The sequence below is a fragment of the Salmo salar genome, chromosome ssa27, assembly GCF_905237065.1.
Source record: "Salmo salar chromosome ssa27, Ssal_v3.1, whole genome shotgun sequence".
Classification (NCBI taxonomy): Eukaryota; Metazoa; Chordata; class Actinopteri; order Salmoniformes; family Salmonidae; genus Salmo; species Salmo salar.
Window position 1 is genome coordinate 8,205,149 of NC_059468.1, and position 27,894 is coordinate 8,233,042.

Consider the following 27,894-nt stretch of genomic DNA (forward strand, 5'->3'; position numbering starts at 1 on the left):
ACAGAGGGGAGCAATAGTGACGTTTCAATGTCCCCCTAGCGAGCTGCAATTTGTGACAACGACTGGGCAATAGCAGGTAAGTCTTAACAACCCCTGTAAAATGTCACAATGGTTGAATGATTCTCTAACAGTCAGTCTGGGATTATGAAGAAATGGTCGCAAGCGAAGTTGTCTAGAGTAACATGTAGCCTGGTTTAGGTAAGGTCTAGGAAATCAGTTACGTTCATTCCTCTGGGCAGGACCTCAGCATTACAGTCATTGTACATTGTGTGTACTGTGCTTAAAATTACATGGAACTTAGTAATATGATCTCTGACACGACGTTGCTATGCACCCACTAAAGACTGAGCAAGGTTGTTTTTGTTGTTGCGCGGTCCCGTCCCATATACTTTCAACCTAAAAGGAAGAGGACATTCAAATTCTACTTACGTAATTCTTGTTTCTCTGAATCGATTGATTTGTGTTTGTGTGCGTGTGTTGATCACAGTGGAAAGATGAACAGAACCACACCTCAGAGGAGATCATCCTCCAGGAGACAGACCTCAGTTCCATCCACACCCTCTAAAGCCCCAGACAATTCCTCAATCATGGGCCCTCGCCAGGACCTCGTCCACCCCAGTCGACCTCCAACCTAGCCTGGGCAGAGAGGCAGAGGAGGGTGGGTATCTGGACAGACAAGATGGAGATGGAGGTAGCCCCATCGAGGACTCTCAGACTGGGGCATCGTTGGGTCAGGAGACTCCAGTACCCCAGCCACACACAACTCACCCCTCCCTAGGCAGAGACCACACCTGACAGGTAATAGCACGGTCGACCTGCTCGCTTCAATGGTATTGTTGATTGTCCTCATCTGATGTGGGTATCATTGTATGTCAAAGACGCTAAGACAATCAATCAGTAACATGTTACATTCATTCATCTAGGCAGAATTCATATTCTGAGTTGAGTGAATTTTTGCATCTGCAATGTTTTGGAGGCCTCCCAAGTGGCGCAGCGGTCTAAGGCTCTGCAGTGCTTGGGGTGTTACTACAGACCCGGGTTCGATCCCAGGCTGTGTTGCAGCCGGCCGCGACCGGGACACCCATGAGGCAGCGCACAATTGGCCCAGTGTTGTTTGGGTTGGGGGGGGTTTGGCCGACTGGGATGTCCTTGTCGACTAGCGCTCTAGCAACTCCTTGTGGTGGGCCAAGTGCATGCGCGCTGACTTCGGTTGCCAGTTGTACAGTGTTCCCCCGAAACATTGGTGCGGCTGGCTTCCGGGTTAAGCGAGCAGAGTGTCAGGAAGCAGTGTGGCTTGGCAAGGTCGTGTTTCGGGGGAACGCATGGCTCTCGACCTTCGACTCTCCCGAGTCCGTACGGGAGTTGCAGCGATTGGACAAGACTGTAACTACCAATTGGGTTGAAAAGGGGGTACAAAGTACAAAAAAAAATATTTGTTTTGGAGATGAACTTCATGTGTGCATAATCCTGTAAAACGGGGTGAAAATTGCACCATTCATGCTTCAACACTATGAGTCAGATATAGAAAACTTTAATGTCCTCAGATGCAATTCATCTTGCAGCAATCATAAAACATACAACATCTAAAAATGTAAAATAAATCGCAAAGGATATTTACAAACAAATAGGCAGGGCGTTTGCCATATTCTGAATGCTCAACCAGGCTGACCCGAGAGTCTCCCTGTAATATTATCTGTTGCAACTTATCCTTGTACTTGCATCTCCCCTTTTTTTTTATCTCTTTCTTCACCTCTCTCTGTGCCTCTTGTACACTTGTTTCTTCTTATTAAGCACCACTTTCAATTCTTTGGTCACCCATGGTTTGTTGTCAGGAAATATGCTCATCTGAGACAGTCCTGCCAATACTTCGATCTGTCCACAGCCCAGAACCCCACACCAGGGTACGAGCTGGCCCCTATCACCCCAGAGCTGGCCCGCTGGATCAGGCTTCGGTCACAGGACCTCAAGCTCCGCCAGAGTGACCGCCAGTGGGCCGTGGACTTGGTCAACCATCTCCGGGACAGCCTGCTGGTCTTCCTCAAGAACAGTGATGAGCAGCCCTACTTCCAGTCAGCCTCTGTGCTCAACAGTGGTTCATACTACGAGATGGTTAAGGTAACTCACCATGAGACGGGAATTGTCTCTGGCTGGTGGCTCAATTAAAACCCGTGAACACAAAATAATTACCGGCAACAAATGATCCACATTTTCACTAAAGGTGTGTTTTTATAAACATGGATGACTTGAGCGACTGATTAGGCAGTATCTATGAGTCAATACTGAACCTTATCTCTGACATACTGTACATAATAGGAAACATGACATGCAGACATGGAGGTTGTTGATCTTCTGTTGAATGTCAAGTGTTGCTGTTTGTAAGTCTTTTGGACTTACAAATCTGGGTCTGTCAAACCTGCCTTTTGCGTTCAGTGAGTATACTTTACTGTTATTAGAATCCTGTGAACAACACGAAATAGTATGTAAATAATACATAGTACCTATTACCATTGTGTTCCAACAGATACACAACCCAAATGAGTTTGACATGATGCTGAAGCTCCAGTCTCCTTCCTGCCTCAAAATGACTGAGCTGGACCAATACCACGGCCTGTTCTATGAAGTCGCCCTATCCCGACCGACGCGTTCCCACATACGGTCTTTCCTATTGGAAGATGGGATCACCATCTCAGCCACCAAGATCATAAGTGAAATGCACCGTCTGGTCCGAAAGTTCATCAGCACCTACAAAGGTGTGGTAACTGGTCTATATTCACCTGATAGTTTGGAAATGCAGTCATACAAGTGCTCACCTACCAATACTGTATCTTGTCCAACTGGTTTCTTGTCCAACTGGTTTATCTGTGGATGCTATGTTGCTGAGGGGTCAATATGAATCCTTCAGTCTTAGAGGTCAGTGGTCGGTGTCCACATCTCTAGCCACCTATATATTAGTAATATAAACTGTTTGTCTAAATATGACATGGCACATACCTGTATGCCTTTGTATGTTCTTTGATCAGCAGTGCCTGGAAATAGCTGGCATTGGGTTGTGAATAGGAGGCGTCCAAACTCCCCAGCGGTGACCCTTTCCCTGTTGGAGGTGGATAATGGGAAAGAGGAACTACTTTCTGTGGATGTGGTGCCGCCTTGGAAGTGCCCTCCTCACAGGGCTGGCCTCTGGCTGCCCGCGCCGGCCCAGATGTGAACAACTGGCTGGGGAAGAAGACCCGGCGCTCTCTCACCCACCAAACTTGCTTCTTTGTGCCCAAGAAACCACCAGGGCGTAACCTCAGTGAGGCAGCTAAAGGTGTGTGTAACATTATTATTGTTTTTGTGCCAGAGCCATAGATGTATGTGGATAGATTGTGTCATGATTGATACAGTGAATGTGAATGATATTTTTCCTTTTATTGAAAATGATTCCCTTTTATTTGTGGCTGCTTGTCTCCTGCAGAGAGTTGGAGGATTTCCTTTTCTCACATAGAAAAGGAACTAATCAAGACTCATGGGAACAAGAGGACCTGCTGTGAGAGCTCTGCCACCAAGTGCTGCCGGTCATAATTCACTCTACTACAGCATTTACCATCACCTGTGACTCATTTAGCCCTAATACTGAAAAATACCTTTATGTGAAGTCATCAATATCATGAACAAAATCTTTCTCTTCTTTAGTAAGCAGTGCTTTAAGCTCCTCAAGTGTCTGATCGAGGGACTGAAGAAACACTACCCTCAGAAGCTGGATGCTCTGTGCTCCTACCACGGGAAGACAGTCTTCCTACACACCCTTTCCATCAGGGCCCAGGACTCCCTGTGGACACCCCATCATCTGCCTGCCTGCTTCATGCACCTCCTAGGGGCCCTGGAGGGCCACGCGAGGAGCGGCCTGCTACCCCACTTCTTTGTCCCCACCTCCAACCTCTTCGCCGCACCGACCTTCCCACGCAAAGCTCTGGTGTTTCTGACTGAGGCTCTGGAGGAGCAAAGGAGACAGGGGCTTCCCCTTTTAATGCCCCCGGCTCCTGCCCCACCACTGGCAGTACACTCCCCCAGTAACTCCCAGCCCCAGCCATCCATTGTTGTACAGCAGACTCATGTTATCCAATCTCCTATTATCCAGCCACCCCAAGTTATTGAGACAAAATTCTTAGTGAAAATGTTCAAAATTTTAGCTTTGGTTGTGGCTTTGGTCTGTGTTGTTTGTTACCTCTGCCCATCAGTGGTAGGAAGGTAGCAGAGACAGTCCATCTACAGCAGAGGGCGCTAAAATGTTATGCAGATGTAGAGAATGGTAAGCCATTTCTAAACAGATTTTTATTTATCTCTAAATGATGTCTTTGCTCTTAATAAACACAATGAAACATTTAGCACAAAAGTAACATTTCTGTATTTGTATGTAAATGCTCAATCTATGCAAATGACCAAGAATATAGTAGCTATTCAATGTATTGTTTACTACTTCTGTCCACTACTCCAATGTACTTCATGACAAACTTTTAAATAAAATATATTATGTATCAATGAAACTCTTGTCCTGCATGTATGATCCTATATGATTTATTATATTGTGTGTGTGTGTGTGTGTGTGTGTGTGTGTGTGTGTGCGTGCGTGCATGTATAAAATCCTTGTGTGTTGCAGTCCTTCTATAACAGAGTTGCTGGTCTGTTTTGAAGTCTGTATTAGGGTAGGACCTTCCAAAATCTGTATGGAAGGAAAGGTGATGGCAATTCATTAAATCAAAGCTAATGTAATGGATGACTAACTGATGGATGTCCTAACTGATTACTTTACAATTTTCCATATTTTTGCTTTAATAAAGATTTTTGAGTTCTTGAATCTAAATATTATTATATACGCCTACTTTAATACTGATAGATACAGTTTTACTGTACTTCATTATTGACTTTGTGCGCTTATGGAACCGTCCTTCAAATTCAATTTGTTACGTAGGGCCCATTTATTCGAACACTTCCCTATAAATATGCTGCGCCGGAAACGTTTCGTCCTCTTCTAGTGATTAAACATGGCGGTAAGTACAGCGTTTACACATAAAATGGCGAGATTTCTCGGTTTACAGTTTAAATCCACAATCATCAGCGTGATATGGGCAAAATCTCAGTGTTTTTATAGCCAGATATGAGTAGGTACATGTGCAGCATTGAAATGAAGTTGTATTACGGGCAAAATGTTATGGACCACTGATTTAATTGAAGCATCAGTAAGGGCTAGCGACATAGATGTTGTCGTTGAGGTCTCTCCCCGAAAACATTTCTCAGTACTTTGTTAGTTACCGCGAAATAGGTAACTGGAACGTCCGTTTACGAACCGTGCGAAAATATCGTGAACATTCTGTAAGAAGTTGTGACATTTGACTCCGCAACATTTTAATAGCTAACTGTCTATTAGCAGCCGGGGATTTGCTCAGGCATGTCCGTGTGGCATGTTTTAGTGGGTAACTTAGGAAGGTAACACCTTGAATCACGTTTTTGAATGGATTTAAGTCTGTCAACACGTATGGCTTTTTGGGAACAGCTTAAAGATTGACTGTTTTGTCTCTTGACCAGGATTTATTAGCTAGTTTACGTTAACAGTAGTTAGCTAGCAGCCAAACTAGCAACATGTTGCTAACTTAACCAGCCAGCATAACAAGCAGCTGATGTATCCAAACAGAAGTGTCATTATTGGCTACATTGTGTAAATGTTAACCTTCCAGCCTCATGATATCTGTATATTTCAACAGGAACAGGGCGAGAAAAAGGAGAACCCCATGCGTGAGCTTCGCATCCGCAAGCTCTGTATGAACATCTGTGTTGGGGAGAGTGGTGACCGACTGACCCGTGCTGCTAAGGTGCTTGAGCAGCTGACAGGCCAGACGCCTGTCTTCTCCAAGGGTAGGTAAACTGTTTCGATTATGTGCTTTTAATCAGTGGCAGGGTGTTTGACGGTTAGTTAAGTTAGACTGACACGTTCTATTTGTCAGTGAAATGTGTTATGCTTACAATTTGTCTGTCACCCGTCCCCCTCAGCCCGCTACACTGTGCGATCCTTCGGCATCCGCAGAAATGAAAAAATTGCTGTCCACTGTACCGTCCGTGGAGCTAAGGCTGAGGAGATCCTGGAGAAGGGACTCAAGGTGCGCTTTCAATATTACTTATTTATTAGAAACACTACTTTACATTTTTAAGGATGTAGTTTTAATGACCTTGCACATGTCTTAATCGCTATTAATTTGTCAAGGGAATGTTTCTGACACCTTTTAGGTTGGGGCTTAGTGTAGTGTGGTAGCCTCCATAACATTGCCTGCTGTTCGTAGCGTTATTGGGTTATGCATACTTTTAGGGCCTCAGGTAGCCCAGCGGCTAAGGGCGTTGGGCCAGTAAACAAAAGGTAACAGGCTTGAATCCCAGAGCTGACTAGGAGAGGTTTGTCAATGTGCCCTTGAGCAAGACCCTTAAACCCAATTTGCTCTGGAGAAGTGTCTGCTAAATGACTGTTTTGCATTGTATCACTAATGTTCAACCTCAACCAATGGTGTTTTATTAAGGGTGTGAACTTTGTCCACATGGTTAGGAATGTATTTAGTCATATTGCTTGAAGTCGCTATATGTTGCCCTTACTAATTGGTGTAACGCATCCTTCCAAAGGTGCGTGAGTACGAGTTGCGGAAGAACAACTTCTCCGACACTGGGAACTTCGGCTTTGGCATTCAGGAACACATTGATCTGGGAATCAAGTACGACCCCAGCATTGGTATCTATGGACTGGACTTCTACGTCGTGAGTGGCTTCAAATGCTTTTTAAATGAAGTTTGTTTATACATGGCTGTTGGTATACAATAGTTTTTGCATGCCTTCTAATCTCAACCACCCTCTTTCTCTCCTTTCATTCTGTCAGGTCCTGGGCAGACCTGGTTTCAGCATCGCTGACAAGAAGCAGAAAACCGGTCGCATCGGTTTCAGGCACCGTATCCGCAAAGAGGAGGCCATGCGCTGGTTCCAGCAGAAGGTGAGGCTCGGTTTGAGCTATGCTCTGACTGATTATGTGTGGTTTCTCTAAGGGTGGTCAATGGTACCTGCAAATGGCTGGCGCTGTTTTTTTACATGTACATCAGAAAGATGACTGTCTGAAACCCATAGTTTACCAGTAGGATTCTGTCCCCTATTCCTAGGAGCAGTAATGCGTCAGTCTTTTAAAGCTGCAATATGTCACTTTTTGGCAACCTGACAAAATTCACATAGAAATATGTTAAATCTGTCATTGTCATTGAAAGCAAGTTTGAAGTGGTAGATCTATTTGATCTACAATATTTCTATGCTTCCTGTTGAGTTTATGCAGAATTTATATTTTGTACACCAGCTGAAAATATAATTATTTCTGGTGTCATAGAAAATATATTTCACAGCGGTTTAGATGGTACAATGACTCTTTATGCTATACTTGCTTGTTTTGTCACATTAACTGACATAGGCAAACTATTAGAACTTTAGCAATCAATAAATGGTGAGCTATAACTGCATAGCCTGTCAAACTAGCTTTGAGGCAGGTGTTGCCGTTTGGCAGGAATGAAAACTGCAGTCACTGCCTATTTGCTTGTAAGCTTGCCAATACCTGCTCTAACGCTATTGGAAGAGAACTGTCAGCTGATACATGTTCAAAATTTTTGTAGCAAAGCTATTGGTTGAAGATGATGTACTTAATTTAACATTTTGTATTTGATGTGGATTTTGACAAGTCTGCCACTTCTCCTGATTTGAGTAGACTTCTTTGCTGAGCATTGTAAGCTAATTTTTCTCTTTTTCAGTATGATGGGATCATCCTCCCCGGGAAGTAAAGATCACCATTGGCTGTGTTCATAACAATAAAATAAAATAAAAAAAGAACTGTTTGTTCTGTGATTATTAAGTAATGTTATGCATCCTATGCTGGCTTTATAGTTGAGTGAATCCAGATTTAGTTTAATTGTGCATAAATGGAAATGTATGTTAATGGGGTTACAGTAATGTGTATTAAATTAGAAGAATGGCGCTTGCTATTTTAAAGGGTGCATATTATTTAATCTTAGTGTTCTGGTTGAGAGCATTCTGTATTGCTGTTTTTGCCTCAGAAGCTTCCATTGTAAAATAAGCTATACAGGCAACAATATTTGCTCAGTTGGAGGATGGGAAATGTAACTTAATTTGTATTTAATAGGATGAGTTGTAGCAAAGATAAGCCAGACGATATTGAAGTTCTACAGCTGCACCATGGAGGGCATCCTGCCTGGTATGGCAACTGTTCAGCCTCTGACTGCACGGCACTACAGAGTGTAGGGCCCAGTACATCCCTGGGGCCAAGCTTCCTGCCATCAGGACCTCTACCAGGTGGTGTCAGAAAGGCCCAAAAAATGTTACAAGTCATAGATTTTTCTCTGCTACTGCATGGCCAGCGGTACAGGAGAGCAAAGTCAAGGTCCAAAGGCCACTTTACCTCTACCTACATGTACACATTACCTTGACATGTGCCCCTGCACATTGACTACCGGTACCCCATGTATATAGCATTGCTACTGTTAAGTTTTTATTTGAGTAATGAACTCATTTTTAACTGCGTTGTTGGTTAATGGCTTGTAATTAAGCATTTGGTGCATGTGACAAATTAGATTTGTATGCATGCAGTACATGGTGGTTCAGTCATCTGCCAAATGATGGCATTATTTGTTACGTAGAATGTTGGTACATTTTGAGTAGCTGAAGTTGGAAGTTGTCTAGTTCAACCCCCTGCAGCCTCGTCACTTCAGAATACCATTTGGAGTAAGAAATGCTGGTCCTGGGAACCCAAAGGTGCACTTTTTTTGCCCTAGCCTGAGTCCACTAAAGGTTGAAGTGAGTTGTTGCTAGGGAAAAAACCAAAATATGCACACTTCATCATCCCCAGGACCAGCATTTGCAAACACTGGTTTCCAATGGTTTATGCCACTTAATCTGAGTTTACCATGGTTTTCTAACTAAATATGACAAAATGGACATTTCCTGGTGTGGCAGCTTGTGTATACATTACCTGTGAGGGTTGATGTTAATTTAAATGAGACAATCACCATTTAGATCCGATTGGTTTTATTCAGTGAAACCCCAGGGTTAGAGCCTCTCACCTCTGGACACACAGGCAACACACTTTTCCCCCCTGTGCCAGCCTCAGCTCGGTAAGAGCAAAATACAGGGATTTCTCCATTCAAATTAGCCTCATTAACATCAAATTGTAATGGTTGAGTCATCAGCCACAACCCCTAGCTCTGCCTTGGCAGGCAGGTCTTCCCATCTTTAGGAGTTTCACAGATTCCATACCCTGGTAGCTTGTCATTGTATCACCTGGATGGAGATGGCTGAGGAGGACACTGATCAAACACGTGAGCAGGAGCTGAAATCCATGGCCTAACTACAAAACATGACCTGAACCAAATCTCTAAAAAGAAACCCTTTTAATTTCCAAATTGTACTACTGAAGTCTGGCTAATATTACCAAAAAGGTCTGCTTTATTGTTTTATGTTGGATGTCTTTGGTAGGTGGGAATTCTGAGACCTATGAATCTGTCAGGGTCATAGTTTGCCAGGCCATGGTCTTGCTCAGACATTCTCTACCTGTTTTAGTCTGGATGACATTGTAAAGTTACTTTTACCTATAAAGTTGTCTCCAGCAGTCATTGCAACTCTTGTATTACATTGCACTTAAAAAAACATGTTTAAATACTGTTAATTTAACTTTTCTTTTATTGAGCTAAACTACTTAAGACAAATATTTTAATGGGAAGAATTAAAGTTTTGCTGAAAATTGTATTGCAATATTTGTCAAAAGCTTGTATGTCTCCATTTCTAACACACAAACACACATTCACTCTAGTATGTACATTTGCACGCACATACACACAAACACATTTGCGTAATCATATCACAGTTCCACCTTGCTAACTGCAATACATATTTTACATGTACCGCAAATGGATTGTCATTTTCACATTCATCAACCATAGGTTGATGCCTTCGGAAAGTATTCAGACCCCCCCGTTTTCTAAAATAGATTAAATAAAAAATCCTCAGAAATCTACACACAATACCCCATAATTACAAAGTGAAAACAGGTTTTTAGAAATTTTAGCAAATGTATTAAACCTATAAAACAGATACCTTATTTACATAAGTATTCAGACCCTTTGCAAGGAGACTCGGGAGCTCAGGTGCATCCTGTTTCCATTGACCATCCTTGATGTTTCTATAACTTCATTGGAGTACACCTGTGATAAATTATATTGATTGGACATGATTTGGAAAGGCACCCACCTGTCTATACAAGGTCCCACAGTTGACAGCGCAAGTCGGAGCAAAAACCAAGCCATGAGGTGGAAGGAATTGTCTGTAGAGCTCCGAGACAGGATTGTGTCGAGGCACAGAACTGGGGGAAGGGTACCAAAAAATGTCTGCTGCATTGAAGGTCCCCAAGAACACAGTGGCCTCCATCATTTTTAAATGGAAGACGATTGGAACCAGCAAAAGTCTTCCTAGAGCTGGGCGCCAGGCCAAACTGAGCAATAGGGGGAGAAGGGCCTTGGTCAGGGATGTGACCAAGAACCCGATGGTCACCCTGACATAGATCTAGAGTTCCTCTGTAGAGATGGGAGAACCTTCCAGAAGGACAACCATCGTTGCGGCACTCCACCAATCAGGCCATTATGGTAGAGTGGCTCCTCCTTAGTAAAAGTCACATGACAGCACGCTTGGAGTTTGCCAAAAGGCACCTAAAGACCATGAGAAACAAAATAATCTGGTCTGATGAAACCAAGATTGAACTATTTGGCCTGAATGCCAAGCGTCACTTCTGGAGGAAACCTGACACCATTCCTACGGTGAAGCATGGTGGTGGCAGCATCATACTGTATAGGGATGTTTTTCAGTGGCAGGGACTGGGACACTAGTCAGGATCGAGGCAAAGATGAACGGAGCAAAGTACAGAGAGATCCTTGATGAAAACCTGCTCCAGAGCACTCAAGACTCAGACTGAGGTAAAGGTTCACCTTCCAACAGGACAATGACCCTAAGCACACAGCCAAGACAATGCAGGAGTGGCTTAGGGACAAGTCTCTGAATGTCCTTGAGTGGCCCAGCCAGAGCCTGGACTTGAACCCGATCGAGACTTGAAAATAGCTGTGCAGCAACGCTCCCCATCCAACCTGACAGAGCTTAAGAGGATCTGCAAAGAAGAAGAGGAGAAACTCCCCAAATACAGGTGTGCCAAGCTTGTAGCGTCATACCCAAGAAGACTCGAGGCTGTCATTGCTGCCAAAGGTGCTTCAACAAAGTACTGGTAAAGGGTCTGAATGCTTATGTAAATCTGATATTTCAGTTTTTATTTTTAATAAATTAGCAAAAATGTCTAAAATCCTGTTTTTGCTTTGTCATTATGGGGTATTGTGTGTAGATTGATGATAAAAAAAAATGAAATACATTTTAGAATGAGTGAATAGTTATCCCTTCCATCTTTCCTGTTCCTGTTTACGGCTCTGCTTCTCTATCTACAGCTCTCTGTTCCTACCTCTCCTCAACTTCTTGCTCTCTGTCACTCCTCCCTTCTATCATCCTCCCTTCGCTCTCTTCACCTCTCTCTCTCAAGCAGTGATGGGCTGTGGGCCCACCTGGCTCTTTCTCTGTGGCTGCTCCTCCTTGGTTGCTGGGGTGTTGTGGTGCTGTTGTCTGCGGGGGGTGTGGCGGGGTGGGAGGGTCAGGGCACAGCAGGATACACCCACAGTGGCCTCGGGCAGATCCTCCCCCATGGACCAGCTGTCGGTTGCCGGGGTGTACTTCTGCACGGCCGCCTTGTAGCGCTTCTCGGCCTCGTTCCAGCCACCCATCAGGTACAGCTGTTCCCCGAGGGGCGACAGGCCTGCCGTGCTCACGCCCAGGGGCAGGGGGGAGGCCCGGCTCCACTCACCGTTCTCAGGGGAGAACACCTCCATGGACAGGACGTCCACACGGTCTCCGCTGGGGCCCAGCTGGCTACCACCCACCACGTACACCTTCCCTCCCAGGGTGGAGGAGCAGTGCCATCCTCGGGGGCTCGCCAGGCTGGCCTTCTCACTCCATGTGTCCGTCTCAACGTTGTAGCAGGCCACGGAGCGCGAGTAGGCGCAGTTGATGTAGCCGCCGGTCACCAGGATGTCTCCGGAGGGCAGCACGGCACTGGCGTGGCAGCAACGTGGCACCTCCATGGGCGTCTTGAGCTGCCAGGTGTTGGAGGAGGGCAGGTAGCTCTCGGTGGTGGCCAGCAGGCCCTCCACGTTGCGCCCGCCAATGGCATACAGGCGCCCGCCAGTGGCCACCAGGCTGAAGTGGGTACGGCGCTGGCGCATGCTAGCCAGATGCAGCCAGGTGTTGAAGCGAGGATCGTACCTGAGGAGCAAGAGATGGACAGTGATTTGTCTAAAGTGAAATTAAATCTACCCATAATCAAGGAACAGTCAAGTATGCCAAATAATACTGGCTCATTATATTTACAGTATGATACATTTAAGGTGTACCTGCTGAGGGTGCTGACAGCGTGCTTGGCCTGGTTGCGTGCATCGTTCTGGTCCTCTCCTCCGGCCACGTACAGGAAGCCGTCCATCACAGCCACACACTGGTTGAAGCTCTTAGCGGGCAGCTGGGACAGGTGGCGCCAGGTGGCCACACCCTCACGTGGGTCTCTCCACAGCACCTGGAAGGGAACCAACGTCAACAACTTAGCACTTCTCATTTTGGATAATACTGTTGAATCACGGATAATACTGTTGAATCACGGATAATACTGTTGAATCACGGATAATACTGTTGAATCACGGTTAATACTGTTGAATCACGGATATTACTGTTGAATCACGGATATTACTGTTGAATCACGGATATTACTGTTGAATCACGAATATTACTGTTGAATCATGGTGATTGGTGGAGCAGAAGTATTCTAAAAATGTTGGTTTACTTCTTCATCATGCGTTTGACCTCTGCCTAATGTTTAGCCCACCACCAGATCCCCCACACTCACCACTCTACTCAGTGCACGCTCGGTGACGGAGGGACGCCCCCCAACAGTCAGAAGGGTGGCCTGTCCGCCACGCACCTGCGTGCGGCGAGACTGCAGCGTGTTCTGCTGGTAGGGCAGCAGGTGGTAGTTCATGGCGTCCACCAGCAGGCGGTGGCAGTGAGGGTCCATCATCATTCTCGCCACGGGCTGGATCTCGCTGACCAGCTCGCTGGCAGGGATGGTCTCGAAGCGCACGTGGGACAGCAGTTCGGCGGCGTGCACCTGACGCTTGGGGTCGAAGTCCAGCCATTTCATGGCCAACTGTGGTCGAATGAAACCAGATCTATACTTAGAATTCTGTTTGTTTTATAAATAACACTCCCTCTCTGCCTCCTTGCTATGTCTCTCATCCCTACTGGTATTGTGTATTAATAACTATACATACAGTGAGTTATACTGACTGAGTATTTCTATTCATAGTAGGATGTCACATAGTCTGGCAAGAGTCTGTGTACTAAGGTCATGTGGCTATATCATGTCCTTAACAGCTGGTCTGAGGCTGGATTTATGTTTAGCTCAAAATGGCTGCAGTTGGGGGTAGGGAACGAGGAGACCTGATCCTAGGTCAGTTATTACAGGCAGAAAAAATAGGGTAAAAGCATGGTGAGCGGAGCTGACCTGGAAGGCGGTGACTTCAGATGGCAGCAGCAGGCTGTCCTCCTGGAGGAAGGCTGTGATCTGTTCCAGGGTCAGCTGGTTGAACAGGGGCGTCTCGGTGAACGCGACAAAGTTCTCCAGCACAAAGCGGCGGGCAGCGTCGCGCACGGGAATCAGGCCGTAGGCGGCGGCGATGTTCCACACGTACACGCACGTCTGCACGTTCATCTCGGCCATCAGGAAGTCCATGCACATCTGGAGCAACTGGGGGATCTGGAGGGTGGCAGCAGCTGACACAGTGCAGCCGATGGTGTACAGGGACATGTGGACACGGCCCAGGTAGGCAAATGTGATCACATTGGCCAGGCCTGGGAATAAGTGGACAACATCATCGCTTTATTCATGTGTTTTTGTCTATTAATGCAGACTTTGAGAAATATTTGGACTGAACACAGTCCTGAAGTTCCCAAACAAGACTCTTGCTGCTGCCTCTAATAGATAATAGATAGATAATAGATACCTCTAATAGATAATAGATAGATAATAGATACCTCTAATAGATAATAGATAGATAATAGATACCTCTAATAGATAATAGATAGATAATAGATACCTCTAATAGATAATAGATAGATAATAGATACCTCTAATAGATAATAGATAGATAATAGATACCTCTAATAGATAATAGATACATAATAGATACCTCTAATAGATAATAGATACATAATAGATACCTCTAATAGATAATAGATACCTCTAATAGATAATAGATACATAATAGATACCTCTAATAGATAATAGATAGATAATAGATAGATAATAGATACCTCTAATAGATAATAGATACCTCTAATAGATAATAGATAGATAATAGATACCTCTAATAGATAATAGATAGATAATAGATACCTCTAATAGATAATAGATAGATAAGATACCTCTAATAGATAATAGATAGATAATAGATACCTCTAATAGATAATAGATACATAATAGATACCTCTAATAGATAATAGATAGATAATAGATACCTCTAATAGATACCTCTAATAGATAATAGATACATAATAGATACCTCTAATAGATAGGCGCTATATGTTAGGCGGGTTAGTTTGAAACCTACCGAGGGGGGAGAGTGATGGTAACTCTAGACGCTTCATTTCGGGGTCCTTGGCCAGGATCTCCCTGAAGTACCGGCTGACGGAAGAAATGACCAGCTTGTGCACGTCGAAGGCCTTGGTCTTACAGGCCAGCTCCAGGTCGGTGAGGAATCGCTCCTGGCGCATGCGGCTCACCTCCTCCAGCAGGGCATTTCCGTGGAGGGGGCGGGTCACTTCGCAGCCCAGGCCCAGGCCCTTCTCTCCGGGCTTGATGACGGGAGGGGGCAGGGGGAGGTTGAAATTGTTAAGCTGCACGATGTCCAGTGCGGCCATCTCCTCGATCTTCTTCACACCTTCCACCACCACCACTCCTCCTGCCATCTGTGTGGTGACAGTGGTTACCTGGGAGACGACTGGCTCCGTGGTAATCTTCTTTGTACGATTGGCCTTCTTCTTGGGGGCCATGGCGACGGTTACTTTGACAGTATGGTTTTAAAGGTTTTGGTTCTTGAGTGCTGACTGAAGCACTGAGGGATGAGGACTCTTATTCACTTGCTGACGGACCAACTAATCAACAAACTGACAAAACGGACTCTTTGCTGACTGTGATAAGGTGGACTTTCTTTACTGACGACCACAACCACTGAAACACTGAAGAACAGACAGACAGACTAGACTGGCTGGTGGGTTAACTATGTATTCCTACTGCTAACAGAAGGGGTTCGAAGAGGACAGATTGACAGACACGGTGTGTAGGTGGGTTGGTTGGTTTCAGTGAGACAGCACACAGGACCTGAAAAAAAAGAGAAAAAGCACTAAGTATCACATCAGAGACAAAGACCATGGCAACACAATAACAACATACTGTATACTCTTTAAAAAAGAGGGGGGTGTGATTGACAGGTGCGGGTGTTTGGGGGGGAGGGGCTTCCGGCTTCCAGAAATACAGTGTCAGGTTCATGGTTTATAGCAGCCCGATGTGCTTGTATTCATACTCACACACCGACTCCCAGTGTATTTCAGCAGCAGAACAACTGGGAATCTTATTCATGTTTTAAATGACCCTATAGAAGAACTTGAGAAATACGAGGGGAGTTTTCCTGAGGTAAGTTTAGTCACTCTATGTAAGGCTCTGCTTAAATTAGCCAACGTCTCTTAGAACCGTAGATTGTTGTACTACTAAGCACATTTTAAAAACATGACTCTCTATTTATATCCCCTTAGTTTCCTCCGACTGTTTTAGCAGTTTTGAATTTGAAATTGAAATTCTGTATAAAAGTTGGTTATACATGCTGTGTATACATGTTTCTTACAAAAAAAAAATGTAAACTCAATTTCAAAGTGTCTCACTCATCACAGCAAATTAAGCAACACATACCTGGAAGAATATACACATCTCGCTAGCTCAAAACATCCAAATCAAATGTATTTAGAAAGCTATTTTTACATCAGCAGATGTCACATAGTACTTATACAGAAACCCAGCCTAAAACACCAAATAGCAAGCAATGCAGATATAGAAGCATGGTGACTAGGAAAAAACTCCATAAAAAGGTAGGGACGTAGGAAGAAACCTAGAGAGGAACCAGGCTCTGAGGGGTGGCCAGTCCTCTTCTGGCTGTGCCGGGTGGAGATTATGGCACATTCAGTCACAAACACACAAGACACGCTCATGTCACCTAAAAACACACTAAGGGCAAAGCAAGCATGGCAGCGTCCCTGTTGCTTGGATTATTACCCAATATACCCCCTCTGGTTCCTCATCATACCCTCCCAGTGATTTGACTCACTATACCAAAATTACCTTAATTTAGCACTTATCACTTTGTAAACAAACACAGAAGGACAAACTGTGGCTGTGGCCTTCATCGACATAAAACTCTGATCTCTATGGTGGCCTTGCCTCTCTGTTACAGGATACAGCCCGGGCCCAGTTACCATTGACACCCGAGCAATTCACCCCATTCGCTCTGACAACAGGACAGGCAGGGACAAATACAATCACTTTAGTGACTGTAACAGATCCTTTGTATTCACAGGCAATACAAAAAAGGATCACAGGCAATTAAAAGGATCATAGGGGGAACAACGTAATCATGACTCGCCCTTTGATTACAAAGGTACGGCATCATTATCATCAACATTAAAGGACCAAAACCTGGAAATGTTCCTGCTACTCTGTTCTGTTTTTAAACTCTTATTATCTATCCTGATGCCTAGTCACATGCCTTACCCTGCCTTCATGTACATATCTACCTCAAATACCTCGTACTTCTGCAAATTGATCTGGTACTGGTACTCCCTGTATAAAGCTTAATTCTTGTGTATTTTATTCCCTGTGTTATTATTATTGTCACGTCCTGACCAGTATAAAGGTTATTTGTTATTGTAGTTTGGTCAGGACGTGGCAGAGGGTATTTGTTTTATGTGGTTCGGGGTGGTGTTTTATGTAGTAGGGCGTTTGATTTATTATTACCAGGGTTTTGGTCTATGTTCTATGTTTTGGTATTTCTATGTTCTTTCGGGTTTGTTGTATTTCTATGTTTAGGTTAATGGGGGGTTGGACTCTCAATTGGAGGCAGGTGCTTTCTCGTTGCTTCTGATTGAGAGTCCTATATATGGGTAATTGTTTGGGTTAGTGTTCGTGGGAGATTGTTTCTTGTTTTGCGTGTGTGAGCGGTACAAGACTGTTTTGTTGTTTGTTTGTTATTTTGGTGTTTTCTTGGTTCAAATAAATATCAAGATGAGCATCCACATTCCTGCTGTGTTTTGGTCCTCCATTCCAGACGACAACCGTGACAATTATTTTTAACTATGCATCGTTGGGAAAGGGGTCGTAAGTTTGTATTTCACAGTAAAGTCTACAGCTTTTGTATTCGGCGCATGTGACAAATCAAATTTGACTTAATTTGATTTGTTGTGATGGAATTGACCCCTGAGTGTTCTACTCTGGGCAAAGAGTCTCATTTTTCATGCCTCTTTGTTCTTTTTTTTGATTAAACTGCTGAGAAATATCACAAGGTATGTAAATAGCATGTTGAATTTCTGTTTCTATTTGTACATGTTTGTGTGAAAGGACATTTTGCTCTCTCTCAAAAACCAAATCAGATGTTTCGCTCCATGCTGCTGATGTTCTCAATAAACAGAATATATTTCCGTGGCTAGAGCCAGAGTATAACAGTATGTCAGAGTGCAGGTACTTTCCACCACGTGTGTTATGAAAAGATACATGGGGATCCTGCCGGATATTAACTCTCAGCCAATGCTATTTATGTCCAGACTGTTGTTTAAAGATCACCCGCAGAAACAGTGGATATATGGGTCACCAATCATCTTTGACCTATCAAAATGGTGTACATCTCCTCAATGTACTATGATATATTTAGTACCAGTTTTAAGTGAGAGGCTTAGGCATTTCATTTAATAAATAGATGTGGTGCTATTGTTGGTTCCCTTGATGACGTCTGATTTTTGTGATACTGTTGTCTATTTGCAATGGGGCGCCCAGAATGGGGGATGACACAGCAGCTGTGACTCCCACCAACATTGGTTCTAGATATTTGTGAGGTAGAATTTTGCTGAATATTCTAAGGCCTTTGTAAATGGCTTCCTTTGGTGGTCAGGTTCTTGCACACCAGGAGAGAAGATCTAAGAAAGTGATCTCGGCGATATCAGGTACTTTCTTAAGCAGCCTAAACTTGCGTTGTTGACGTTTCAAGGTGGATACTTATCTTCACTTGCACTTTTCTCAATGCCTGGCTGGTGAACAATTTAGGTCAAACTCTCCGGCATCTCTTTCCCCCATCATTCCAATAGCTCTCATCTCTGGACCAGCTATAGGCCAGTAACGGTAGGCTATAGTTTTGGTACCCAGAACAAATATTGCGTAAGGGGTGACCTTTCGCCTCTGGCCATCTACTTGATTTTGTGAAGTCTGTTACGAGATACTAGTAGTAGTGGTATAGTGCATCACTGGTGACTGCTGTTTCATCTCTTTTTTGGGGGGGGGGGGTGCGCGACAGACAGTTCTGATTCAATGGTTGCGACATCCTACTAGGTGGCTCCTCACACCCTCCCTTTGGCCTGTAACTAACTCTAACAGCTCTAACTAACTTTAACAGCTCTCTTTCATATGACACCAACAGCTGCTGTCCTGTCCCCGTCTCCATGTGGGGGGAACACAGGCATCGTTCACTGGACTGACCGGGGCTATTTTAAAACAAAGTTCAGAGAAAGATTCTACGAGGTAGTTGAGGTCTGAGGCAGAGTTTATTGTTGGGAGGGTGTGGTGTCGGCTACTTCTCAAATGTGTATTGGAGTGTGCAGAGCCGGCCCTAGCTACTAAGCAATAGCTTGGGGCCCGACCAAAAGAAATCAGGCAGGGTCTCAACTTACTGTTGAGAGTTAGAATAGTAGCACACACAAGGTGCGATTTCTAAATTTGGTTGTGCCTCAGCAGTTTCTCTTGTTATGTCAGCAACTGACAGTCACTCAATTGGCCCATGTCAGCCAAAATTGTTCAGATTGGTAAATTAGTCTAGCCAGCTATCTGAACTTAGTAGTAATCATGGTCGAATTACTGACCGGGCACACTAGGGGTCATGTAAAAATTTGCTTCATCTGCCAATCCGGACTCGTGAGTCAAAATGCTGAGGTTTGATGTGAGGAGATTTTTTTTTGCGATTGCAAAGACTTAGCTCTACTTTTTCAATTGAAAGTATTTTTCCCACATTTAGTTACGTAACAGCCTTATTCTAAAATGGATTAAATAAATAAAAATCCTCAATCTACACACAATACCCCATAATGACAAAGCGAAAACAGAAATACCTTATTGTCACGGATCCCTCCAGAACTTTCATTACGCACACCTGTCGCCTATTCCCACTGATTAGTACTTGTATGTACTGTCTCCTGAATCATTTATACCAGCGTGACACTAATTTACATACCAGTCAAAAGTTTGAACCCACCTACTCATTAAAGATTTTTCTTTATTTTACTATTTTCTACATTGTAGAATAATAGTGAAGACATAAACTATGAAATAACACCTATGGAATCATAAGGTAACCAAAAAAGTGTCAGAAGATTTGAGATTCTTTAAAGTAGCCACCCTTTGCCATGATAACAGCTTTGCACACCCTTGGTATTCTCTCAACCAGCTTCACCTGGAATGCTTTCCCAACAGTCTTGAAGGAGTTCCCACATATGCTGGGCACTTGTTGGCTGCTTTTCCTTCACTCTGCGGTCCAACTCATCCCAAACATTTTAATTGGGTTGAGGTCAGGTGATTGTGGAGGCGAGGTCATCTGATGCAGCACTCCATCACTCTCCTTCTTGGTCAAATAGCCCTTACACAGCCTGGAGGTATGTTGGGTCATTGTTCTGTTCGAAAAACAAATGATGTCCCACTAAGTTCAAACCAGATATGCACAATGCTGTCGTAGCCATGCTGGTTAAGTGTACCTTGATTTGTAAATAAATCACCAGCAAAGCACCCCCACACCATCACACCTCCTCCTCCATGCTTCACGGTGGGAACCACACATGCGGAGATCATCCGATCACCTACTCTGCGTCTCACAAAGACACGGCGGTTGGACCCAAAAATCTCTAATTGGGAATCATCAGACCAGAGGACAGATTTCCAGCGGTCTATTGTACATTGCTCGTGTTTCTTGGCCCAAGCAAGTCTCTTCTTCTTATTGGTGTCCTTTAGTAGTGGTTTCTTTACAGCAATTCGACCAGGAAGGCCTGATTCACGCAGTCTCCTCTGAACAGTTGATGTTGAGATGTGACTGTTACTTGAACTCTGTGAAGCATTTATTTGGGCTGCAATCTGAGGCTGGTAACTCTAATGAACTTATCCTATGCAGCAGAGGTAACTCTGGGTCTTCCTTTCCTGTGGCGGTTCTCATGAGCGCCAGTTTCATCATACCGCTTGATGGTTTTTGCGACTGCACTTGAAGAATTTTTTGGGGATTGAATGACCTTCATGTCTTAAAGTAATGATGGACTGTCGTTTCTCTTTGTTTATTTGAGCTGTTCTTGCCGTAATATGGACTTGGTCTTTTACAAAATTGGGCTATCTTCTGTATACCACCCCTACCTTGTCACAACACAACTGACAGGCTTAAACACATTAAGAAGGAAATAAATTCCACAAATGTACTTTTAACAAGGCACACTTGTTAATTGAAATGCATTCAAAACTGTCATCAAGGCAAAGGGTGGCAACTTTGAATAATCTCAAATATAAAATATATTTTGATTTGTTTAACACTTCTTTGGTTAATACATGATTCCATACGTGCTATTTCATAGTTTTGATTTGTTCACTATTATTGTACAATGTAGAAAATAGTAAAAAATAAAGAAAAACCCTTGAATGAGACTTGAAATTGAGCTCAGGTGCATCCTGTTTCCATTGATCATCCTTGAGATGTTTCTACAACTTGATTGGAGTCTGCTTGTGGTAAATTCAATTGATTGGACATGATCATCCACCACTGGCCTGCTGGCCCCCCTACCTCTGAGGAAGCACAGTTCCCGCTCAGCCCAGTCAAAACTGTTCGCTGCTCTGGCACCCCAATGGTGGAACAAGCTCCCTCACGACGCCAGGACAGCGGAGTCAATCACCACCTTCCGGAGACACCTGAAACCCCACCTCTTTAAGGAATACCTAGGATAGGATAAAGTAATACTTCTAACCCCCCCCCTTAAAAGATTTAGATGCACTATTGTAAAGTGGTTGTTCCACTGGATATCATAAGGTGAATGCACCATTTTGTAAGTCGCTCTGGATAAGAGCGTCTGCTAAATTACTTAAATGTAAATGTAAAAATTTGGAAAGGGACACACCTGTCTATATAAGGTCCCACAATTAACAGTGCATGTCAGAGTATAAACAAGGCCATGAAGTCGAAGGAATTGTCCATAGAGCTCCAAGACAGGATTGTGTCGAGGCACAGATCTGGGGAAGGGTACCAAAAACTGTCTGCAGCACTGACGGTTCCCAAGAACACAGGGGCCTCCATCATTCTTAAATGGAAGAAGTTTGGAACCAACAAGACTCTTCGTAGAGCTGGCCAAACTGAGCAATCTGGGGAGAAGGGCCTTGGTCAGGGAGGTGACCAAAAACACGATGGTCACTCTGACAGAGTTCCAGAGTTCCTCTGTGGAGATGAGAGAACCTTCCAGAAGGACAATCATCTCTGCAGCATTCCACCAATCATGTCATGCCTGCTCCCGCTCCCCCTCTCTGGCGCTCGAGGGCGCCAGGCGGCCCATCATTACGCACACCTGTCACCATTGTTATGCGCAACAGTGCTTCTTGCTTCTCGTCTCCCAGCGTCTGTCCTCACAAATCAGGCCTTCGTGGTAGAGTGGCCAGACAGATTCCAAACCTCTGTAAAAGGCACATGACAGCCTGCTTGGAGTTTGCCAAAAGGCACCTAAAGGTGTCTCAGATCATGAGAAACAAGATTCTCTGGTCTGATGAAACCAAGATTGAACTCTTTGGCCTGAATGCCAAGCGTCAAGTCGGGAGGAAACCTGTTACCATCCTTACGGTGAAGCATGGTGGTGGCAGCATCATGTTGTTGGGATGTTTTTCAGTGGCAGGGACTGGGAGACTAGTCAGGATCGAGGGAGAGATGAACGGAGCAAAGTACAGAGATCCTTGATGAAACCTGCTCCAGTGCACTCAGCACCTCAGACTGGGGCGAAGGTTCACCTTCCAACAGGACAACAATCTTAAGCTCACAGCTAAGAAAATGGAGGAGTGGTTTTGGGATAAGTCACTGAATGTCCTTGGAGTGGCCCAGCCAGAGCCCGGACTTGAACCTGATCGAACATCTCTGGAGACACCTGAAAATAGCTGTGCAGCGACGCTCCCCATCCAACCTGACAGAGCTTGAGAGGATCTGCAGAGAAGAATGGGAGAAACTCCCCAAATACAGGTGTGCCAAGCTTGTAGCGTCAAACCCAAGAAGACTTGAGGCTGTAATCGCTGCCCAAGGTGCTTCAACAAAGTACTGAGTAAAGGATCTGAATACTTATGTAAATATGATATTTAAGTTTTTTTTATATAAAAAAACAATTTTATCAATTTTATAACACGGCTGTAACGTAACCAAATGTGGAAAGAGGAAATGGGGAAAGAGTCAAGGGGTCTGATTACTTTCTGAATGCACTGTATTCAGGGTCATCACACGGCTGGGGAAGGACTTCTACTTTATCGCAGAAGTTATGTTCTGTGAGGTAATGAAATGTGGTATTGGATGTTTTTGTGTATTATAAGTGTACATTTTTCAGTCAATGCACCATCTCTGTGTGCATTCTTATGTTACAGGTCACAGTGTGGATTATGCAGAAGCATGAGGGGTTTAGTTTGGCAAAGCTATACTTAGTTATCCTCACACATATTGCCTCCCCATAACTTTTTAAAATGTTATTTCACTATTTGGTTGCATCTGCATGTTCATTTGAGAGGCTAAGCGGGCCATATTGGAGCTAGCCAACATTCTCTGCCTTGTCCGATGTACTGTACATCGTGTTCAACTGTAATCATCCTTAGTGCGGTTAGGTAGGTTCAGCCTAAAATGTATTGTTCCTCTATCGTATTGAAGCCCAGGTATCTTGATATGTATCGAATTGTCTTGAAAGGGAAAGATGCACATCCCTATTGACATGTATGCTTCTTATTTTGTATGTATGCAATGCCACCGTCATATTGAAGCACCAGCACACCATTCTTACAGTATGTCTCGCTCATCATGTCACGTAAATCTCGTCAATGTATTATAGTTGCAAATAGGATTTCATAACTGTTTTGTTTTCTTAAAATATAGCCTATATTTCTTATTTTCCTCTTACTGTTTAGGGATCTACGTCTTGTTACTTTGTTAGCACTTAGCTCAAAGTAGCCTACGGGTTTGTTTACTTATATAATAATAAAGTCAGACACGCAGTGTATACTCTAATCATTTAATGCACATGTATCAAACTCATTCCACAGAGGGCTGAGTGTCTGCGTGTTTTCGGCCTAACCCCTGGTCTAGTGTCTGCGTGTTTTCGGCCTAACCCCTGGCCTAGTGTCTGCGTGTTTTCGGCCTAACCCCTGGTCTAGTGTCTGCGGGTTTTAGTTTTTTCCTTTCAATTAAGACGTAGACAACCAGGTATAATAAGTACAAGGGAGGAGCGAAAACCCACATGCTCTAGGCCCGCCATGGAATGAGTTTGCCACGTGCTCTAGGCCCTCCATGGAATGAGTTTGCCACGTGCTCTAGGCCCTCCATGGAATGGGTTTGCCACGTGCTCTAGGCCCTCCATGGAATGGGTTTGCCACGTGCTCTAGGCCCTCCATGGAATGAGTTTGCCACGTGCTCTAGGCCCTCCATGGAATGGGTTTGCCACGTGCTCTAGGCCCTCCATGGAATGGGTTTGCCACGTGCTCTAGGCCCTCCATGGAATGGGTTTGCCACGTGCTCTAGGCCCTCCATGGAATGAGTTTGCCACGTGCTCTAGGCCCTCCATGGAATGGGTTTGCCACGTGCTCTAGGCCCTCCATGGAATGAGTTTGCCACGTGCTCTAGGCCCTCCATGGAATGAGTTTGCCACGTGCTCTAGGCCCTCCATGGAATGAGTTTGCCACGTGCTCTAGGCCCTCCATGGAATGAGTTTGCCACAGGCAGCCCATTTCTGATTATTTTCCTACTAATTGGTCTTTTGCCCAATTATTGTTTATGGCAATAGTTCAGAATTGGGCTTCCTGTGTAAAAACAGCCATAGAGCTGAACCTTAATTCTATTACCCTAAATGGTTGGAAGTATACAGATATGGATTACTCTATTTTTGTAGGTCAGCATCTCAATTTGGTGGGAGAGGGTCATATCTACTCATTGTATTTGTTTTCTAAAGTGTCAAACACCTGCTATACGATAGCAGATCACAGAGACGTGACTTGTATATACAGGTTTTACAACTAATTATTTTGGTCTGGTATCTGCCAGGAGGGACGATGATAGTTTTCTTTTGGATAGCCTGTAATGTCTCTTCCCTTTATACAAGGAAATAAAATCTGTTTGCTCAAGTATTTCACTGTCATTTTCTGTTATCCACCTACGGATTAAGCATATGGCCATACATGACATCAAGGACTTGCTTTCTCCTTGGCAATATTCTGGCGACAAACTTGGAAGACACACTTGAGTCTTCAGTTCCACATTACGACAGTAGAGCTCACCCAAGTGACAAATGACAGCAAAAACAGATGCTTTTGGAGAAATTGCAGTACCATGGGTTAGTTATATAAATCTTTGGTAGTTCATTTGGCTTTACCACAAATTAGCATTGCATTTATTTGCAGTGCTGCCATTTACTTTCCACTCAAGGTTTGCTCCAGCAGAGGCTACCACGGTGCTATAGGTTTTTGGTAATGTGAGAGGCTGTGGGTAAAGTTATAAGCTAGCTAGTTGTGGAACAAACTAGTTGTGCTAGCTAGCTAGTGCAGCCTATCATGTGATACACGGAATGGCAGATTGCTAGCTCAATACATTTGTTATCAAAAGTAACTAGTGGAGATGTGAAACAGTTGTTTATACTTTGGCTAAAACCTAGCTTTTATATTACTTTATTTAGCTGTACAAACAAGCTAAAACCGCACACCTCTGAAAACAAGCCATCTCGACCAACTAACAGCTAATTATAATAGCTAGCTAGCTAAAACAATGATGAGGGAGGGTGTGAGCTCAGCCATCCACACAGAGACGTTTTTCGCACTGTGAGCATTTTTACAACATGTGGTCACAATCACAACACAATCAGAATGATTGGCAAATATTTCACGCTGGGAAGATTTTTACATGACACAGGGCACGTGCCCAGGGCCCCTGACCTCCAGGGGGTCCCCATTGATTTTGTTTGCCACTCTTACTCAGATATCATATTAACATAGCATAAGTCGGGGCAAAATGTGTAGAATTGCAGAACATTTTCTTTAAAACTGCAAAATGTTCTCTATGCCCCATGGCAAAATGTGTAGAATTGCAGGAAATTAGCTGTTAAACTGCAAATAATTTTCTCCACCCCATGGCACAATGAGTAGAATTCTCTCCACACAATGGGAAAATGTTTAGAATAGCAGCGAACGTGCTTTAAAACTGCAAAATGTTATCTATGTTCCATGTAAAAAATGTGTAGAATTGCAGGGCTTGCTCTGGGACTGTGCCTAAACCTCATACTGAAAATGTGTCTTTGTTGAGGATGATGAGAGTCAGAATTGGAAGGCAAGAAAGATCATAATATAAAGGAAAGATTAAATACCAGATCCTATGAAAAAGATCAAATGGTTTATTTTTAAATGTTTTATTTAACTAGGCAAGTCAATTAAGAACAAATTCTCATTTACAATGACGGCCTAGGAACAGTGGTTTAACTGTCTTGTTCAGGAACAAAACGATAGATTTTTACCTTGTCAGGTCGGGGATTCGATCTAAAAACCTTTCGGTTACTGCCGAACGCTCTAACCACAAGGCTACCTGCCTTCCCTCTGTTAGCAACCTTTCAGTTACTGATGCAATGCTCAAACCCACTAGGCTACCTGCCGCCCCTGCCGTTTCGGTTAGGAACTGAGAACAGTTTATGACGCTAAGGCAAAAGGAGGAAAGAAATTAAAAGGGGGCATGAACGTCTGAAAAACAGCCGAGATGGAATAAAAGTCGGCAGGAATGATATTGGAACATGGCCGAGGTAGCTGATTATGTGACACCGTGACAAAACACATCTCTGTGCGGTACACAATGCCATCATGTGTCTGACTCCCACCTCCCCAGAGTCAAAATTCCTTTGCGTATCTCCAGAGATTATTTATAGATGTTGAGGTTAGAGCTGGAATGAGTTACCCCCCCCCCAAGTAGGCTATCACTTGTATGCATCCTAATATCAATTTGGCCTCGCAATAAATGTGTTTGAGCTGTGAGTGTTCGTGAAAGAAAATGCAACTTCAGATTCTACATAGTGCCTAGTTGAGGCTAAAATGAATGTGTTTACATCCACTTTTTTTAGGTGATTAAATGTTTGAAAAGGGAATTATTTGGGTGTCTGCTGTTACTGGCGATGGTTAAATTGTACAGTTCTGGTGAAATACAAGAGCGCAGCAGTTCTACTTCAGCATATTACATATTATATATAAATGCTTTATGATTAGGCCGTCTCATCAAGTTGGATCAATCATGACTCAAATTAGACATGCAAATAATTTGATGAAAAATTCAGTCAATATGCTTTACCTCTCTCTCCACTCACTTTCCACTCACTCTTCTTCCTTATCTTTCCTCGTTTCTCTCTTGGGTTTCTTTCGCTTTGTTGATTTTCGCTCACAGGTTACTCTCTCTTCCTCTTTCCTCTGTCCCTCCGTCCTCTGTCTGTCTGTTTGTCAGTGGAGTGCAGTTCAGTGTTTGAGTGGTTCGGGGTCCAACCAAGTCTATCAAATGAGACACCCTCCCTACCTAATTTCTAGCTCCCACCACCTACAACTCCAAATACAGGCACCCCCTCCCTCCCCACCAAAAATACTCCATATGTGGCCAGCCCTCTGCTATCCTGCCCCCTTCAGTCACTCGGCTGGGCAGACAGGAGAGGGGCTATTTGCTCTCTGTATGCCAATATGATGTGCTCAAGTTTCTGTGTTTGAACGGTTGTCTCACAGTCTCTCTCGCTCTCTATGTTGTGTGTGTGTGTGTGTGTGTGTGTGTGTGTAAGAGGCTCTGGTGCTATGTTAACAAAGTAGTGGAAAAACTTGGAGTTGTGTTATGTTGACACACCGAACATGGTAGAGATTCTATCAACAAGAAAGGATACATGCACTATGACACTGACAACAATATTATTTTATTTGTATTGATTATGAACACATTATGAATACATCTCAATACCAGTATTGTAAGGGTAATAACTAATGATGGTCAAATTAATTTCATGTAACATTTCTATAGGACCATAACAGTACATTATCACCAATATTATTATGATGACACAAACATTATTAAAGGCCCAATGCAGTAAAAACATGATTTCCGGTGCTTTATATACAGTTGAAGTCGGAAGTTT

At 43.9% G+C, this 27,894-nt stretch overlaps 2 protein-coding genes and 1 pseudogene across 3 annotated transcripts; 2 read left to right on the plus strand and 1 right to left on the minus strand.

The window, feature by feature from the left end:
• The first annotated feature begins 1,668 nt into the window (after positions 1-1,668).
• Positions 1,669-4,517, plus strand: LOC123730945 (cyclic GMP-AMP synthase-like; annotated as a pseudogene).
• Positions 4,518-5,000: 483 nt separating this feature from the next.
• Positions 5,001-7,878, plus strand: rpl11 (ribosomal protein L11). The gene is made up of 6 exons (XM_014177579.2): positions 5,001-5,027; positions 5,739-5,889; positions 6,025-6,131; positions 6,643-6,774; positions 6,893-7,003; positions 7,800-7,878. Exons 1-6 carry the CDS (start codon positions 5,022-5,024, stop codon positions 7,827-7,829), a joined length of 537 nt encoding a protein of 178 aa, XP_014033054.1. The 5' UTR covers positions 5,001-5,021; the 3' UTR covers positions 7,830-7,878.
• Positions 7,879-11,426: 3,548 nt separating this feature from the next.
• Positions 11,427-27,367, minus strand: LOC106588474 (kelch-like protein 31). 2 transcript variants are annotated; one of them, XM_014177555.2, is made up of 6 exons: positions 27,075-27,367; positions 14,805-15,574; positions 13,700-14,046; positions 13,043-13,342; positions 12,540-12,715; positions 11,427-12,411 (listed from the first exon to the last, which is right to left on the minus strand). In XM_014177555.2, the coding sequence occupies exons 2-6, from the start codon at positions 15,244-15,246 to the stop codon at positions 11,631-11,633; spliced, it is 2,046 nt and encodes a 681-aa protein (XP_014033030.2). In that variant the 5' UTR covers positions 15,247-15,574; positions 27,075-27,367; the 3' UTR covers positions 11,427-11,630. The 2 variants fall into 2 exon arrangements, with proteins under 2 accessions (XP_014033030.2, XP_014033031.2); XM_014177556.2 differs by having other exon boundaries at positions 27,091-27,282.
• Between the last annotated feature and the right edge of the window lie 527 nt (positions 27,368-27,894).

Coding starts and splice junctions, on each gene's coding strand:
- rpl11 (XM_014177579.2), top strand. Junction 5,890..6,024: donor GACGCCTGTCTTCTCCAAGG/GTAGGTAAACTG, acceptor CGTCCCCCTCAG/CCCGCTACACTGTGCGATCC. Junction 6,132..6,642: donor TCCTGGAGAAGGGACTCAAG/GTGCGCTTTCAA, acceptor ATCCTTCCAAAG/GTGCGTGAGTACGAGTTGCG.
- LOC106588474 (XM_014177555.2), bottom strand. CDS start 15,246: ATGGCCCCCAAGAAGAAGGCCAATCGTACAAAGAAGATTACCACGGAG. Junction 14,047..14,804: donor ACCATCACTCTCCCCCCTCG/GTAGGTTTCAAA, acceptor ACTTATTCCCAG/GCCTGGCCAATGTGATCACA. Junction 13,343..13,699: donor CTGAAGTCACCGCCTTCCAG/GTCAGCTCCGCT, acceptor ATTCGACCACAG/TTGGCCATGAAATGGCTGGA.